Genomic DNA, 16,333 nt, shown 5'->3' with positions numbered 1-16,333 from the left:
GGGGGGGGGGGGGGGTGTTAGAGTGGAGATAATGGGGAAATCTGATTCCATTCTCTATCGCCAAGCTAACCTTCGTTTTATTCCTCACCTTTTACATGCTCTGCCCCATTCTTTTATTTTATTTTATTTTGTACTACTACTACTATTTATCTTATATTACATTTGTGTTTGTTTTTGACGTGTTGATTCTTCTTCATCTTACAAAAAGGGTACTTTTTAATGTTCCTATAGACCACTACATTAAAAGATTTTGCGAGTAAGGTTGTTGGAAGAAATAGTTATTTCAATAAAAGTAGTTTCTTAAACTAACTAAAGAAAATTATCGTGACGCTAACTATAAAGGAATATTAATATTTGCGTTACCATTTTGCATAAACACAATTTCAATTTGATTCGGTGTCAGTTATTTCGGTTCAGTTTTAAAAGACCGATTCAGTGAAGTGATATATTTTGGTCACAAAAAAAAAAACCATTCCTTTTTTAATTCACTCAAATTAAAAAAATAAAAGATTTTATTTTTAAAAATGGCTGGAATAGATTTTAAATTGATCCCAAATGTTCATAACCAAAATAATTTTAACATTTAGGATCAATTTAGAACCTATAACCAAAGTCGAAGCGAACAACAAAAATTGTTTGGTTATTTATTCTAGTCATTTAGAAAAAAAAATTAAATTTGAGTAAAAAAAAGAATGGTTTTTTTAAATGTCGACCATGTAAAGGTTAACACCGTCGTCTAGGTTTTAAATGATTCATGCCGCAGTTGTTAAATTTTTTCTCCATCTATTCAGTTAAAGTATATGCGACATGTAGTTATACAGATTTTGAAAGCTGTAGAATCCTGAAATCCAAAGATTTAGAAATTGTTTTAAGATAAATTTTTGATTTTGTTAAAAAATAGATTATTGAAGAAACTAAAACCAAAAACCATTTGAAAAACTACGACTACGTAGTGATTGAGCGATTGATAATTGATTCCTAGATACATTTCTAGAAGATTGTATGCTCTAGTTTTGTACATTTTTTGGATAGCAACACCACTTGGACTATCTTTAACTTTGATATGGGCTTTGATACAAGGTTAGGAACGGTCATGACATGACATGTATATATTCTATGGTTTCTCGAGATGTATATATTATATGGTTTCTGGAAATATTCAATAAATAATATGCATATAAACAAAGATTTTGATGTGACAAAAAAAATCTTGTTTGGCATGACTTCACACAACTTGTTAAAAAATTATAAAAAATATTGGAAGAATTTCCGTTAGAAACTGAAGACACACAAAAATGTTTTTTTTTACATATATGTATATCATTCTGATTTTTGTTTGGTGAAATGATTAGATTAATTAATTAATAATTGATATGTTGGAATAAAGGACTACCCACAACTCTATAATCAAATGAATGTAATCATTTTGTTAAATATATCGACTTGACTTTGTTAAGAGAAACAACAAAGTTACAAAATAGTTAAATGGGACATGAAAATGATATATACTACTTCAAACAGTATTGCACATTTTCAAATTCTTCGTTGTCACAAAAATGAAATTTCATTAAAGTCATAGTATTTTTTTTTTCTCACATATTCTTTTCTTTAAAGTTAACAATCATATATTTTTGGGCCTATATTTTTATATATGTATAAGTTATAACTAGCAACTTCTAATTTTTAACACCATAGTAGTATTATTTTGTCAACTATTTCTAACACATTATTATTACCTTTTATTTTTTTTTGTTTCTTCGATTTTGGGTATACGCAGATTTAGAAAAGAAAAGAAAAAAAACACATTTTCCATATTATCGAACATCAGCTTCCGACGAAAAACAATACACTATAGAAGCTCATTAACAATCATAAACGGCCTCACCTAGTTACAACCAATAAGAGCTCAGCCCATTAACAATCAGATAAAAGCAATTAATTATTCCTTTTATTTACAAGAGAGACAACATTGCTTTCTATTGTGAAAACCCCATCAATCATCATCCCCATACAAACAAACAATCAAATACGAATGTTACTCTTTTCTTCAATTAATCGCATGCAGAGCTGTTTTTGGTTCATATTCAATTGACTTGGTGAACTGCAAAAACAACAACAACAAAAAGAAGGAATATATTTAAGATTTTGGAAACAAAGACGTGTGATGATGTCAAATTTACATAAGAAAAACTCGGTACCTGAGATATCTTAAGATCAAGCTCATTCCACTCTGAAGATGGATCGCTTCCTGCTACTATCCCTGTCCCCGCATAGATTAACGCCCCAAGACCCTGTAAATAGAAATAGAACAGTTCAGCATTTGACAGTTGTATAGCAAAAACGCAATGATCAGTTTTGCTTTGATTTAGTTTAGTGCAAGTGTGCTTCTTTATATTGGGAGAGAGATCAAACCTTTTCGACTAGAGCTGATCTGATCCCCACTGCAAATTCACTCTCCTCTCCACCAAAAAACCCGACAGGTCCAGCATACATTCCTCTATCGAATGATTCTATAAGCAACAAAACATTTGTGTAAGCACCATTGTTAGTCTCTAAGGAAGCATAAGCATTTATAGTACTAGGAGATAGTTGAACCAAGGCAGATAGATAGTTTACCTATTTCCTTAATCAAAAGCCTAGCTTCTTCTGCTGGAAGCCCACAAACAGCTGGAGTTGGATGCAGAGCAGCCAAGATTTCAAACTGTAGATAGATATATAAGACAAAGAGTTAAACCTAATTCAAAGCAATGAAGAGAGTGGAGATAACATTCGCAACATAAAGATAGAAAATCATTCAAAGATTATTTATCTCACCTCATCATCTTCCCTCCTAAGTTTCCCTGCTAATTGAGAATATAGGTGCTGCACTCTTGCAAGCTTCCTCACAGTTTTTTGGGGCTTAACAACGACTCTGTCACAGATACCCTGTAAAAGGAGAAGGAAGGATTATAAGAAAACATATATCAAACGGGATATCCAAGAAAGCAAGGATTGAAGCTGCAGAACATCAAGATTGAACTTACGTTTAACTTTTCTCTTATATTCTCTCGCACAATAGAGAACTCAAGGTCGTCTTTCGGACTGCAACAGTTTAGCAAATCACATCAGTATACAGGAAATTTCAACGGAGACTGGAGAAATCGATTCTATAATTGTTCAAAGCACTAGAGTTAAAATTGACCTGGTTAGTAAGTCACGCTCAATCTCCATATCACGCGCCCTCGAAGCAGCTCTAGGTCTAGTTGCAGCCAAAGCTTCACTGCAGACACCTAATTGATTCCTTTGGAAAAGTCTCTCAGGCTGTTTCACAAAGATGTATGTCACAGGTTAGAAGGGAACAACAAAGGTGCACATCTTTGGTCCAGATAAATAAAATCAAATAATGTCTCCAACAGACTACTTGTAACCTACCGTGTTTCCAATAAAAGCTGGTGCACCTGGTGGTTGAAGACAGAACTGATATGCATCATGTCCTTCAGTCTGTCACACAATAATAATAAGAGTGAGATCCAAGTCTAAACATAGCTTTAATCTGAAAATTGACTACTATATAACATCACAGAGATAGAAACACACCTGCAACTGTGCTAACCAAGCAATGGGATCAATGTCAGTATCCGTAATTATCCTGCTGTTGCGAGCAAGCACAACCTGATTTCACGAGCCGAGAAAACATCAGTTAATCAACATAACTGTTTAAAGAATAGATACAAAACACAAGGTCTCTAAACTAACCTTGTTAAGAGAAGAGCTTTTCAGCTTGATCATCTCCAAAGCCTTCTCTACAGCAGGGAAATAAGCACCTTTGGTAGGAACATGATTCTTGCTCAAAACAGATACTCCAAGAGATTTGTTTCGTAACCTCATGACAACAGAAGAAACCTGAAGCATAGTCTCCTGAAGTGCTTCAATAGCATTTTCTAGTGTCCAAGAGAGTTCATCATCCCAAGCAACAGTTGCGGCCAACATTGAACTTCCCCCAAACTCATTAAACTCAACCTGTACGTGTACGTATATCAATCAGCCCCAGTCACACAAACTCATACTCCAAAAAAATTCATTCTCTAAAAAAAAATTACCTGAGGGACTGAAAAGTAAAAGGCACCAAAAGGTTCCCATTCGACAGCAATCTTTCCATTAGGATCAAAACGCATACCACCATAGGCACGAATCAGAGGTGACTTTGAAGACAAAAACCTTCGGATGGATCTCCAATCATCATGAGAGAAAGGATCAAGGTCACGGAAGAACACTGCAGACCCGATCCCAGCAACGCTAACAAGATTACGATCAGATGAAACAGATCCGTTCCCGTTCTTCCCGTTTCCGTCTCCGTTCTCTCTCGCTAGATCGAGGAGAAGATCGGGACGACCGACGTCACTGCGACGAGAGAAGAAACAACGAGGCAGAATCTCATTCTGGGCTTGAAGCCAATCAATTGCTCCGATTTGCTGGTCAATTGGTACCTGCAAACCCAAATCCAATTTTAGGGTTTTTTATCAGAATTGCGCGGGAAAATTCGACATTTAGATGAAAAAAAAAAGAAAAAGAAAAAAAAAACAACTTGTTAATGTGGGAGTGACTGTATGTGATCGCCGCCTTTACATCAAAGTGGAGCCTAGTTTTTTTCCTAATCATTACTCTTCTTTTTTTGGGCCATCAACGCAAAATCATGAGCACTAAACTAAAAGTTAACACTAAACTTAGCCAACTCCCAACTGTAATCAGATTTAAAAATTTAAGTTCGAAATATTTAATTAGATTACGATTGATAACCAGTCAATTAATCTTTCCTTAAAAAAATATTTTTATATTCTCAAAATGTTTTGATAAAATTGACTATTATTAAAAGAAAAATAAATTGGTCTACCTTAAATTGACTAAATGGAAAAAAGATTCATTTTAATGTCCTATTTAATACTTCGATTGACTAGCGGAATCTAGTACGACCCGATTCATAAAGAATTAATAACCATATCTTATTGGTTTCTTATATACTATATAGTGATACTTTATGATTTAAAATGTATGTGGTTGACAAACAAAATGATCAAAACAAAAGCAACAACAACGGATTTATGATAAATAGTGAGTACTACTGTTAAGACTTTTGTCAACCGACCCCAATTCTCTTCTTTTTAAAGATAAGGAAACCACTTTCATATGTGAATTATATGATCGTGTATTTTTTTTTCTTTTATTTTACAAGAAAGTTAAATTCTAAATGATTACGAGAAAAAAAGAGTTGATAAAGAACAGATTTTAAAAGTAGATTATACGAATCTGTGTTTTAAAAACAGTTCGTGTAGTACGATAAAATAAAAAAGTAGTAATATTTATTTAATTAACTAAATCATTAGGCATGTAAAAAAAAAAAAAATACACGTAAAAAAAAATGATTAGGCACAAACACAAAGATACGGTAAGCTGGGGGAAGGACGAAGCTAGCTAGGGGAAGCGATATCAAGACAGGCCAATGTAATAACACCACGTGGCGTGATCCCATTCTTTCACTTTGAAGCAAATCGGATTATGTCCTTTTACCAAAAACTAAAAAAACAGAGGGATGGGATTGTTAGTAGTACCTGTAAACGGACAACTCCGGAAGAAAACGGAGGAGGTTGCGATTTGAGTTCAGAGACGGCGGAGATAAGCTTGTCAGTGGCGGCTGCTGGAGATAAAACAGCAGTCATAGTTCTTGTCTCAACTGTACCAAGTGGTGTCTTGAAATCTCCCTCACAACCATTCATAGACATGGCACATGACTCGTACTTCTGTAATTTAATTGAGTTAAATTTTGTAACGTTCTCTTATATTAAAACAGATAAGAAACAAAACAAAAAAAAAAAAACAGAGAGAACAGGAAAAAAACCTTGCGGGAGAATCTAGTGAATGGAGTTGGAGAGTAATTATGATGAGAGATTGAAATAATGGAGCTGTGTTTTTTAGTGTTTGATGAGCCCAGAAAATGAGAAGACAATCGAAGCGACGCCATTGGAGAAATAAGTTCTTTGGTTGATTTTTTAACAAAATTTGCTTTGTTTTTGGGAGCAAAGAAGAGAGTAAATGGTAGAGAGATTGTTGTTTTGTGTTTTTGGGTTTTGAGTAGAGAGAATGGGATGATCATATAAATAGAGATGGGTTATACAATGGATTTGTAGCTGGGCCCCACTTAATTTTGAAGATTCAGTTCACCTTTCACATTTTTTAAATTTCTCAAGAATTTCTCTCCAGTAAACTACTTAGAAGTTTTTGTTTTTTTTTTTCTTTTTTTCTTTTTTTGTCAATCTCTACTTTTTCTTCAATTACGTAAAGAATATTTATACAGTTAGTCTAACATTTTATTTTTAATTATTCATTTAATCAGTTATTTAATTAATAGGTCTATTACTTATAAGATAAAACATATTAAAATATTATTAGCAACCAAATAGATAAATATTTTCTTTGAAAATTAATGTAGTTAATCGTTTGTGTTTTTTTTTTTTTGTTTTTCTTGTCAACCAAAGATCTTCATCTTCATGATCGTTTGTGTTAATGCATGTTATATTTTCCAAATTCAAAATAGTCAGAAATGAGGTAGTGTAAATTACATAAACCAAGTATCAATGACTTAGCTAATGACGCATGGACAACATTCTCAAGTGGATGGATGATTGGAATCTCTTTCAAGTCTTAACGCAAAACGGTTCTCTCTCGTGTCGGATGTTATATGAAATATGATGATAGGTTTCTCAACGCCATTAGTTCAAAAAAAAAAGTTTCTCAACGCCACTCCAGCCGGACGGAGGCTCACAATCCGGCCATATGGCCTTTTTGATATACCACACTATTTCTAATAGAAATTTTGATGATGAGACTATATATGATAATAAATATTAGTATAAACCATTATGCTACCAATAACTAGTTTAAGGTTTAACCAAAATAAATATTTAGCATAATGGTTTATTTTGGTTATGTGATGGGTCCTTTTAATCAAGACAAAAAGTAAGTGAACTGACACCATGTGATGATGTTATTAATTGTACTTAGTTGCTCTTCTTAGAATCATACTAGACAAAATCCTTGTTCATCGTCGGTTTTTAACGATTAAAAAAAAAAAATCATTTGGATTTATACAAATATTGCAGGATTAAACTTTTATATGTGATTAAGGTGAACATGGATATCACTTTTCGTTTGCCAAAAAAAAAAAAAAGGATATCACTTTTCCTGAAATAGAACAATCCTTAAATATTACTTCATCCATATCAGTTTTAGTGATGTTTTCAATGAGGAAAAAATTGTATCAAATTTGTATAGATGTTTTCAATTTTTCAATGCAAAGTTAATTAGTGTTTTTTTGTTGACTGATTATATTTTGTGTATTATTTTATTATTGGTTGAATTTTGTTTAATTAATTAGATGATAAATGATGATTTAGTTTTTTAAAAAGCCAAACATTAAATATTTTTATTAATATTTATGAAAAATCTTAAACATCACTTCAATACAATGTATAATTTATAAGTAGTCATTGTGGCCGAAAAAAAAGAGTAGTCATTGTGCATTATTGGTTTAAATTTACAAAACTTGTATTAGTGTCCGATGTAAACTATACATTAGGAAAAATCAATACCATTTGAAAAGAACTTCGGATATTTGCATTATTTGAGGAGTCAACTCCTTTGAGTATCTTCTTTGCTGGGAAACTCACTTTGGCTCTTCCACAATCATCGCCATTTACCGCTAGCCATTTACATTTTTCTTCATTACATTATGAGTCAAATACAATTAGACCAGAGTGGGAGAGTGGAGAGAGCTACAGCAATTTCCCCCAAAATTTCCCTGAAATAACCGAACACACACATTTTATTTCCATGTGTACATATGATGATTACGATGGCTCACCGGTTAATATTCGAGAAGACGATTATTCTTTGTTTTTAGATTTTTTGTCGGATTGAAACAAAGTGGTCAAAACGACATATCTTAAGACTTTAAAAGACTAGACTTAATTTAGAAGTCAAATTCTTATTTAATTTTCATCACGATCGAGCTATCTATTAGAAATTTTAGAATTTAAGAAGTCTTTCAAATAGTCCAGTCGAGTGAATCCATAATTCAACATGCGTTGTCTGACGTAGAACTGAATAAACTGTAACTACACACGTTCCTAGAGATATTATAGTACGACTTTGAAATTTTAAAATGCTGGACGCGGTCACCATGAACATCATTTTATTGTTATTCGTGACTTTGAACGTGTGTTGTAGTCTTGTAGATGCTAGGAGTACGAATTTTTCTGCATTATGTCCGAAATCTCAAATAGTATTATACTATGTAAATATGACTATCTGAGTGTACAGTGTACTGAACACTTTTGTTAACTAGAAAAATTAGTTTTGGTTAATTAAATAACTAGAAAATGTTAGTTGAATTTAGATAACCTAGTGTACAATTTTATACAATTTTCACGTACTGACGCTAACAATTTAGCACTAACCATTCGAATTCTTAATTACGAACGATGTAATCCAGTAACAATTTTATTAAATTCTTGCATGAATATATATATATTTTGTATGTGCCAAAGCATGGATTTCTTTTTCCTTTGTTTTGACAAGCATGCATAATTTATTGCTAGGAGTATATGAGTTTTGAGTTCTTACTTCTACGAAAGATAATTCTACTTGCAAAAATTATTCACATGTTTTAATCTTTAGTTCGATTGTTCAAATTCCAAAAATTCTATGATTAAAAACAAAATGGTTATTTTAAATGGAATACTTTTACATAAACAGACGATAAAATATCCAGAAAAATCAAACCATTATGTACGCAATAATNTCGTGTACATCCATATTTGTATTTTTTTTTTTTTTTTTTTTTTTTATGCAACCATATTTGTATGTAAACATTGTTTTTCCGTTTGCCTCATTTGAACCAATCAAAACAATTTCAGATGTTGGACCCAAAAATTAAGGAAATTAAAATAACAACTTCTAAATGATAAAGGATAAACACATAAATCAAGAGTTAACAGAAAATTTGGAAATAGGGTTATATAATATAATTACTCTACGACTAAACCTATAATTCAAAATATTCATACTCCATTAAAGAAATCCAAACTTTTATATCTAGTATATATATTTGACAACTTAAGACGTAAGGCCAATTGACTTATATTACAAGGAGGAGAACGAGTAAAAAGGGTTGAACCCTAGACATGGTTAGACAACTTGGGACATAAGTAGTCCAATTAAACTAATACACAAGTTGTCTAAATCCCAAACATTTGATCGCTGGTCAGAATTAAAAATACAAAGAAATGGGTAATGCGATTGATTAGCTTACCTTACGCGGCAGTAGCTGCAAATCAGACCAACATTTTTTTTCAGAGACACGATCAATCATAATATCTTGTATTCATTTTATAAAAATGGTCTATTAGATCACCACATGCTATTATATATATGTATTTATTTATAGATAGTTGATTTTGTGATATAAAAGAAAATCATTAGTCCACCAAAAAACTGCCAATCCCACAAGCCATTGTGGGCTTAATCGGTCTTATTCTTATACCCTGTTTTGACACCTTTGGGCCCTTGTAGAAACCTTGATTGTGAACTCACTGGTTGATCATGTACCTTACTTTGATTTACATAGCATTATTGTTGCAAAGAAACAATGAGATTTTCTTTTGATCAGAAAAAAAAAAAAAAAAAGAAACAATGAGATTTTCTCGATACATCTAATTTATTCTTATACTCTGTATTTTCTACTTCCGATTCATCAGGATAGAAGAAATTTTAAATTTTCAACAAGAGAATACAACGTTTACGTGTGCAATACAAAAACTTGGCCAACACAAACATAAGTGTGTAAAACCTACAAAGAGTGACTCTTCTTGTTTAGAATCCTCGTGTTAGTGCAAACACACGTCCCTCTAGAGGTGGAGGCAATGCAGAAATGGCATCTTCGATTTCCTGTGAAAAATCGCAAAGATGACTAACCCCACTGCTACAAGGAAGAAAGTAACTACATTTCTACTGTTCCATAACCAGATTGGATAAAGAAAACACACACCTTCACTGTATACCGAGCCGAAAAGTGGATCAGCAGGATTGCTTTGTTTTCAAACTTTTCAGCATGATTTACTATCTGCAGTTTGAAGAGCCAGAAGAAACTTTTATGAGCAACAAGAGACAGAGAGTAACAAGTGATTTCAAAGAAACGAAGACCCTGACCTCAGATAAATGGATATGTCCATAGTCTCTTGCATGCTCTACGGATACCGAATCATCAAGAAATGTGCTCTGCACAAAAGGAAATAGAGACAACACAGCTTCCCTTTAAAACAAAAGCCATGAAACTTGGACCAGGAAAAAGAATATCATTAAGAATCACGCACATTGTCCTAATTCATATCAGCAGCAAATATTCACCTCCATGACGAGAACCTTTGCCTTGAGAACATCATCATTGTTTTCATCAACTACAAAATCCGACGTTGTATCTCCCGTAAAAGCGACTTCAGGAGTTGTTATGCTGTTTGTTATCTACAATATCCAAAATCATTAAAGAGGCTTATATATTGGAAAAACCATTGCAAAACTATTGACTTTGTGATAGACGGACATAAGAAATCAGAGGCAAACCTCAACACCTGAAGCCTTCAAGTTCTTAATTTCATTCCCAGATAAGCCAATATACTCCTGCTTGAGTTTATATTTAGTTGAATACACTACATAACCCTGCAAAAAGATCACACGAAAGCATACAAATCAACAAAGACACAAAACGCTAAGATATCCAAAAAGCTCAAGTGGTTTCAATGAAAGAAACCTGGCTTTGGATGACATGGTATGTCTTAAAGGCTTTGACTTTGAGATCTTTCCTTATAATAAACTCCTCCCCTACACACCAAGAAGTTCCCAATATTAAATGAAAAAAAAACTCAAAATCTTCAGCTGCAATGAATGATAGAAGGTTGAAATTACCTATGTCCAAGCCAACAAGATTGTGCTGTAGCTCTGAAGAATCTAACTTTCTGTGAACCTCAAACAAACTCTCAACAGTTTCTTTAATCGATTTGGGAACTATAATCGTTGGAGGCTTCATTTTGTACAAGCCTCTAGTCGCAACATACATTGGCAATCCACCCTACCATTACAACACTAACAGTTTAGCTTACAATTTCGAGAATGTGACACCATAACAGTAACAGAGCAATAGGCTCATGATAATGATAAAACACATGGTTGCTCAACAAGGGTTTATCAAAATGGCTCTCAAAATTAAAAGTCAAAAGAAAGTTCAAAACTTACGATGTGATCCATGTGAGAGTGAGAGATGAAGAGGAAGTCTTGTGAAATAGCGCGATGTGGGCAACGACCGATGTCGAAAGCTATCCGAAGAGATGGGAATATGATACACGTCTCGTGCCCTCCAATCGACAATCCCTCGATAGGGTAACCTTCGATTTGCATTGCTTCCTTCTTCTCCATCTCCACTGTCCCTTAGGGTTTATCGAATTTTTCCCTGTGCCTTCGTTCTTACCTCTGGTCAACAATTGAGCATAAAGTGTTCGATGAAATGTCTGACACAGTTTTTTTTTTTCTTCCATGCGCCGAAAAATATGATCAGATTTTCGTTTTGGACTGGGCTTAATTAGGCCCATTAACAAAGTGGTTTGATTCGCGCTCGTGGAAAGCAGTAATAAAACTGACACGTGCCCCACTGGCACAAAGTGATTAGTCTTTCGTATTCAACGACAGTGGAAGGGTACATAAGTAAATTTACGCGAATGCTTCAGATCAACGTAGCAGCATTCTTCTCACACTTGTTTTTGAAGTAATCTCGACGACGACGACGACGACGACGACTAATACAAACAAAATCTGAGCAATTTCAATTAAAATATCTCTAATGTTTTAGTATATATTTTTTTAATTAAGATGACTTTAATATTACCTTTTTATTTGTCTAATCTAATCACATTTAATGTTTTCACAGCTTTATTAATTAAAAATAAAAAAAGGATGGCTCTCCTCTCTTCTTTTATTTTTTTCCCACTTTCGAATTTTTCTGTTAGTTAAACTAAATTGTTCGGAGATGATCGAACGGCTAGAAATCAACGGCGTAAGATTAGAGTTATGGAGATGCGCTTTACTTTTTTTTTTTGGGGTTAAAATTAGAAATATATATAAAATGGACCCAAAAGAAAAACAAAAAATATATATATTTTCTCTTTCCTTCTGGTCACTGAAACAAACAACTATACGACCACCAGAGAGGAACAGTTTTCAGAGCATCAAGCAGCTCCGGGAAGAGAGAGAGAGAGTGGGAGCATTCAATTAACAAAACACATCTCCTCTTCTGTTTTCTAATACTTACGGTATATATTCTTTTTTATTATCTTCTTTGTTTTGGTCTGAATCGGACTCGGATTTAAGAACAACAGATCCGGACGGTTAAACTCGAACTTGGAAACCCGACAATTTTTAGGACATTGTTCGAGTAGTGTCGGATTTTAGAGGGATCTCTCTGTTTAAGTTTTATTGTTTGACTCTGTCGGTGTTTTTTGTTTGTTTGTTGTTCATTTTTGGAAATATAGATTTTGAGTCCTTAGGGTTCTTCTGCTTACACTCTGAGTTCCAGATCTGGCTTTGTTGCACATCATTAATTTCAATCTCTGAGTTTTTTTTTTATTTAATTTATTTAAAAATGTCTAAATTTGTTAACTTATATGGGGTAATCATTAGTGTTCTTTCTTGATTCTTTCCATTTCGTTAATGATTAAGTTTTTTTTTTAATCTTTTCAAAGCTTAATTATTAGAGTTGATTCTAAACAAAATGATGTTACTCTTCACCTAATTATTTATTGTTAATTGTCTTCGTTTTGATTATTTGGTAGTATTAATCATAAGCTTGGACAATGTTGTAGGTGTTTTGAGTTCCATACATCATGGGGAAGTCTACAAAGTGGTTAAAGAATGTATTGCTTGGAAAGAAAACATCTAAATCTAGTGGTTCGAAAGGAAAAGAGGTAATGGCTAATTGGCTATTATGTGTTTGATGATTGCTAGTCCCAGCTATCTTGCTTTACACATTTACATGGTTTTTGTTCTAACTATGGTTATAATGTGCAGATAGTTGTGAGTGGAAAAGAGGTAGTGGTTACTGCTAAGGTAGAAGAATCAGATGTGGTATCAGATCTTCCTTCTTTTGCAATTCCAGCCACCAATACCGTTGATAGAAGCGGTGGTATCTTAGAGACACAAAATGTACAACCTGAAGAGATCTCAGATGATGAAATTGAGCTTCCTGAGGGAAAACCAACAGATTCTCAAATTGTTGCACCTGTTCAAGATGATTCACTATCTGATGCAGAGAAAATCCAACAAGAGATTGCAGCTACGTCTGTTCAGGCTGCGTTTAGAGGTTACTTGGTAATATTTTCAGCTGTTTTGGATTGTAGGCTTTGGTTCTTTTTGATTGCAGCTATTTGTTTTTTTTCTGTATATCCTGATCTGAGCTCATTGTGTGAAGGCTCGGCGTGCTTTTTGGGCACTCAAAGGCATAATAAGGCTACAAGCACTTATCCGTGGTCACCTGGTTAGGAGACAAGCTGTTGCAACTCTTTTCTCTGTCATGGGAATTGTCAGGTTGCAAGCATTTGCTCGAGGAAGAGAGATCAGGAAGTCTGACATTGGAGTTCAAGTTCTTAGGAAATGCAGTTTGCAGCTGCTTCAGGTAATGATACTTTTTGCTTCTTTGTAAGTTCAAGTTCCCTTGCTAATTGTGAACGGTGACCCTTAAAATACAAACTTAGTGCAGGATAATATTGTAGTTAGGATTGGTCGAGAAATATGTATATTCTCTTATCAAATTAGAACTGGATTTTTTTAATTATCAGGGGAACAAGCTTGCAACCCCTACAGATGCTTACTTTGGAATCAAGAAACTTACATCCAATGCTTTTGCTCTGAAGGTACGCTTCTCGCTAGAGCTATTTATTGTAATGAAATTAAGAGAAACAGATAAGGAGCTAAGTTTGTATACAATTTCTCGCTTGTGTTATAGAGTCTCTCTACTCTATTTAAAAATCTTGATGGCTAATTGTGTTTGCAGCTTCTCGCTTCATCACCAAAAGTGATACCTGTACGCGCCTATAATTCATCTAATCCAAACTCAAACTTGATCTGGTTAGAGAACTGGTCAGCCTCATGCTTCTGGAAACCGGTTCCTCAACCGAAGAAAACAATAGGCAGAAAACTTCAGAACAAGCTTTTAGTCGAGGCTGAGTCTGCTAAACCCAAGAAGAGTGTCCGTAAAGTTCCTGCTGCAAGCTTGGAAAGTTCCTCAGTACAGACATCTTTTGAGTTTGAGAAACCCAAACGAAGTTTCCGGAAAGTTTCAAGCCAGTCAATAGAGCCACCCGCTGTTGAAGATCCTCAGATTGAACTTGAAAAAGTTAAACGTAGCTTGAGGAAGGTACATAATCCGGTAGTTGAGAGCTCTATCCAACCTCAACGATCCCCTCATAGGGAAGTAGAGAAGCCAAAGCTTGGCGTGGAGAAGATAACTGAGTCATCATATCCGCTGGTACATAAAACTGCAGAAGAACCTGTGAATGTATGTGACGAAAAGAAAAACCAAGAAATGCCTGAACAGCCTGGGGAGGAGGTACATGTTCCTGAGGTGGAAGTACATACTCCTGCACCATTAGAAACCAATGAAGCACTTGATTCATCACTGGTCAACCAAATTGACAGCAACGAAAGAGCCATGGTGGAGGAAAAAGCCTCAATAAAGGATACCAAAGAAGAACGGTCTCCCAAACCAAAAAATAAAGAAAATTCAGCTGGGAAGGAGAACCAGAAATCCAGGAAGAAGGGTTCAGCTACTAGCAAGACCGAGCGGGAAGAGAGTAATGGGGACAGTCAGACTAGCCCATCAATCCCAAGCTATATGCAAGCAACTAAATCTGCAAAAGCAAAGCTGAGGCTACAAGGCTCACCAAAGTCTGCTGAGCAAGATGGAACTGAGAAAGCCACTGTTCCTAGACGTCATTCACTACCATCATCAGGCAATGGCAGGATCACCTCTAATTCCCCAAGAACAACGAGACTCACAAACTCAGGTGAGAAAACCGGGAATAAGAAGGAGAAACCTCTTCTGTCCTCCAGAGAAGGAAACGGTTAGTGCCAAAAACTAATACATGCTTAATGAGACCAAACTAAATTCTCCAAATCTCCCCGAGTGCTTTATCTGATGATGTTACTGAAAATCACTACAGAAACTTCACATTCTCTTACATCTAACTAACTCTCGACTCTGTTGTTGACTTTGCAGCCAAGACAACTCCAGCAGAACGGAAGAGGTGATAAATTGCTGCAGAAAGTTGAAGCCTTTATCGTTCTTGATTCATAGTAGGGACGTTACCCCAACACGAGAATGCAACCATCTATCTATTTAAAAGCTTAGATTATGAGTCTGTGATTGTGTGTGTGTTTATGTTGGCCAAGTGTTATCGTTGGCCCTACGTTTCTGCAAATGTGAGTGTTGTCCTGAGCTGATAATGTTGCTTCCACAAGGCTTTTGGATCTTCTTCTTTTTATTCTGGTTTTTTTTATCGTACATTACTTTGAAGATATTAAACTTTTTTTTTATATGAATCTGTGATTATTTTAGAATGGTATCCTTTCATCATTTACAACACACTCTTTTTGGATGAAGCCTTCTAAAGTTTAAGTTCTAAGGTTGCCCCGCAGGCAAAACTACATCTCCCATTCAAGAAAACAATACAGACATGAAGAATGAAGAGAAAATGGGTTTTGTTCAACTAGTATTTTTCACCTTTCTGATCGGGTTTTATCAAAAATATCAGATCTACGGTACCGATTCTTTCTATGAACATCAAACTGAAGTGAAGAAAGCTTATGAGAAACAGCTGACCAAATCATATCCACAGAATCTCCAGGACGAGAAGGGAACCGATACTCGAAACATTCAACAACCTCTTTCAGTCTCTCCCACTTCTTCTTCCACTGATCCTCTCTAACCCCTCTGAGAAGATTCACCAAAACCCCTTTCTTTACAGCTTCAGAGGAATGCACAAACACTGAGAAACTCGAATAGTCTAGAGTATCTTCAAACGGAAGCTCAATCTGATCACTTATTATAACAGGAACACAATGACTCACGATGGCATCGAAAAGACGATTAGAGGAAGGAGTGTCACCAGCGATATTAAGACAAAACTTCGAGGAAGCCATTCCTTTACCAGTTTGTTTAGTCCCGTTCCCTCTTACAGTTCCAAACGCAAAGTGAACATCT

General features: G+C 34.6%; 4 protein-coding genes across 4 annotated transcripts in view; 1 reads left to right on the top strand and 3 right to left on the bottom strand.

The window, feature by feature from the left end:
• LOC104713110 (isochorismate synthase 1, chloroplastic) lies at positions 1,863-6,098 on the bottom strand. Its single transcript, XM_010430160.1, has 13 exons — positions 5,873-6,098; positions 5,586-5,774; positions 4,080-4,466; positions 3,736-3,999; positions 3,577-3,651; positions 3,412-3,480; positions 3,182-3,300; positions 3,024-3,081; positions 2,815-2,925; positions 2,617-2,701; positions 2,413-2,510; positions 2,199-2,291; positions 1,863-2,101 (listed from the first exon to the last, which is right to left on the bottom strand). Exons 1-13 carry the CDS (start codon positions 5,993-5,995, stop codon positions 2,048-2,050), a joined length of 1,725 nt encoding a protein of 574 aa, XP_010428462.1. The 5' UTR covers positions 5,996-6,098; the 3' UTR covers positions 1,863-2,047.
• LOC104713109 (nuclear ribonuclease Z-like) lies at positions 9,789-11,608 on the bottom strand. Its single transcript, XM_010430159.2, has 8 exons — positions 11,320-11,608; positions 10,993-11,155; positions 10,838-10,908; positions 10,651-10,746; positions 10,438-10,551; positions 10,240-10,308; positions 10,079-10,153; positions 9,789-9,978 (listed from the first exon to the last, which is right to left on the bottom strand). The coding sequence occupies exons 1-8, from the start codon at positions 11,497-11,499 to the stop codon at positions 9,904-9,906; spliced, it is 843 nt and encodes a 280-aa protein (XP_010428461.1). The 5' UTR covers positions 11,500-11,608; the 3' UTR covers positions 9,789-9,903.
• Positions 12,234-15,664, top strand: LOC104713108 (protein IQ-DOMAIN 31-like). Its single transcript, XM_010430158.2, has 7 exons — positions 12,234-12,389; positions 12,939-13,040; positions 13,144-13,443; positions 13,544-13,747; positions 13,911-13,985; positions 14,126-15,194; positions 15,350-15,664. The coding sequence occupies exons 2-7, from the start codon at positions 12,960-12,962 to the stop codon at positions 15,379-15,381; spliced, it is 1,761 nt and encodes a 586-aa protein (XP_010428460.1). The 5' UTR covers positions 12,234-12,389; positions 12,939-12,959; the 3' UTR covers positions 15,382-15,664.
• Positions 15,649-16,333, bottom strand: part of LOC104715845 (probable arabinosyltransferase ARAD1) — a 4,475-nt gene continuing 3,790 nt past the window's right edge. Inside the window, exon 2 of the mRNA XM_010433218.2 lies at positions 15,649-16,331. Coding sequence (XP_010431520.2) covers positions 15,850-16,331 — 482 coding nt within the window. The 3' untranslated portion in view covers positions 15,649-15,849. The remainder of the gene's footprint in view (positions 16,332-16,333) is intronic.

Source organism: Camelina sativa, chromosome 9 (assembly GCF_000633955.1).
Source record: "Camelina sativa cultivar DH55 chromosome 9, Cs, whole genome shotgun sequence".
NCBI classification, from domain to species: domain Eukaryota; kingdom Viridiplantae; phylum Streptophyta; class Magnoliopsida; order Brassicales; family Brassicaceae; genus Camelina; species Camelina sativa.
The sequence above is the reverse complement of the archived record's forward strand: the minus strand, read 5'-3'. Positions and strand labels throughout refer to the sequence as shown.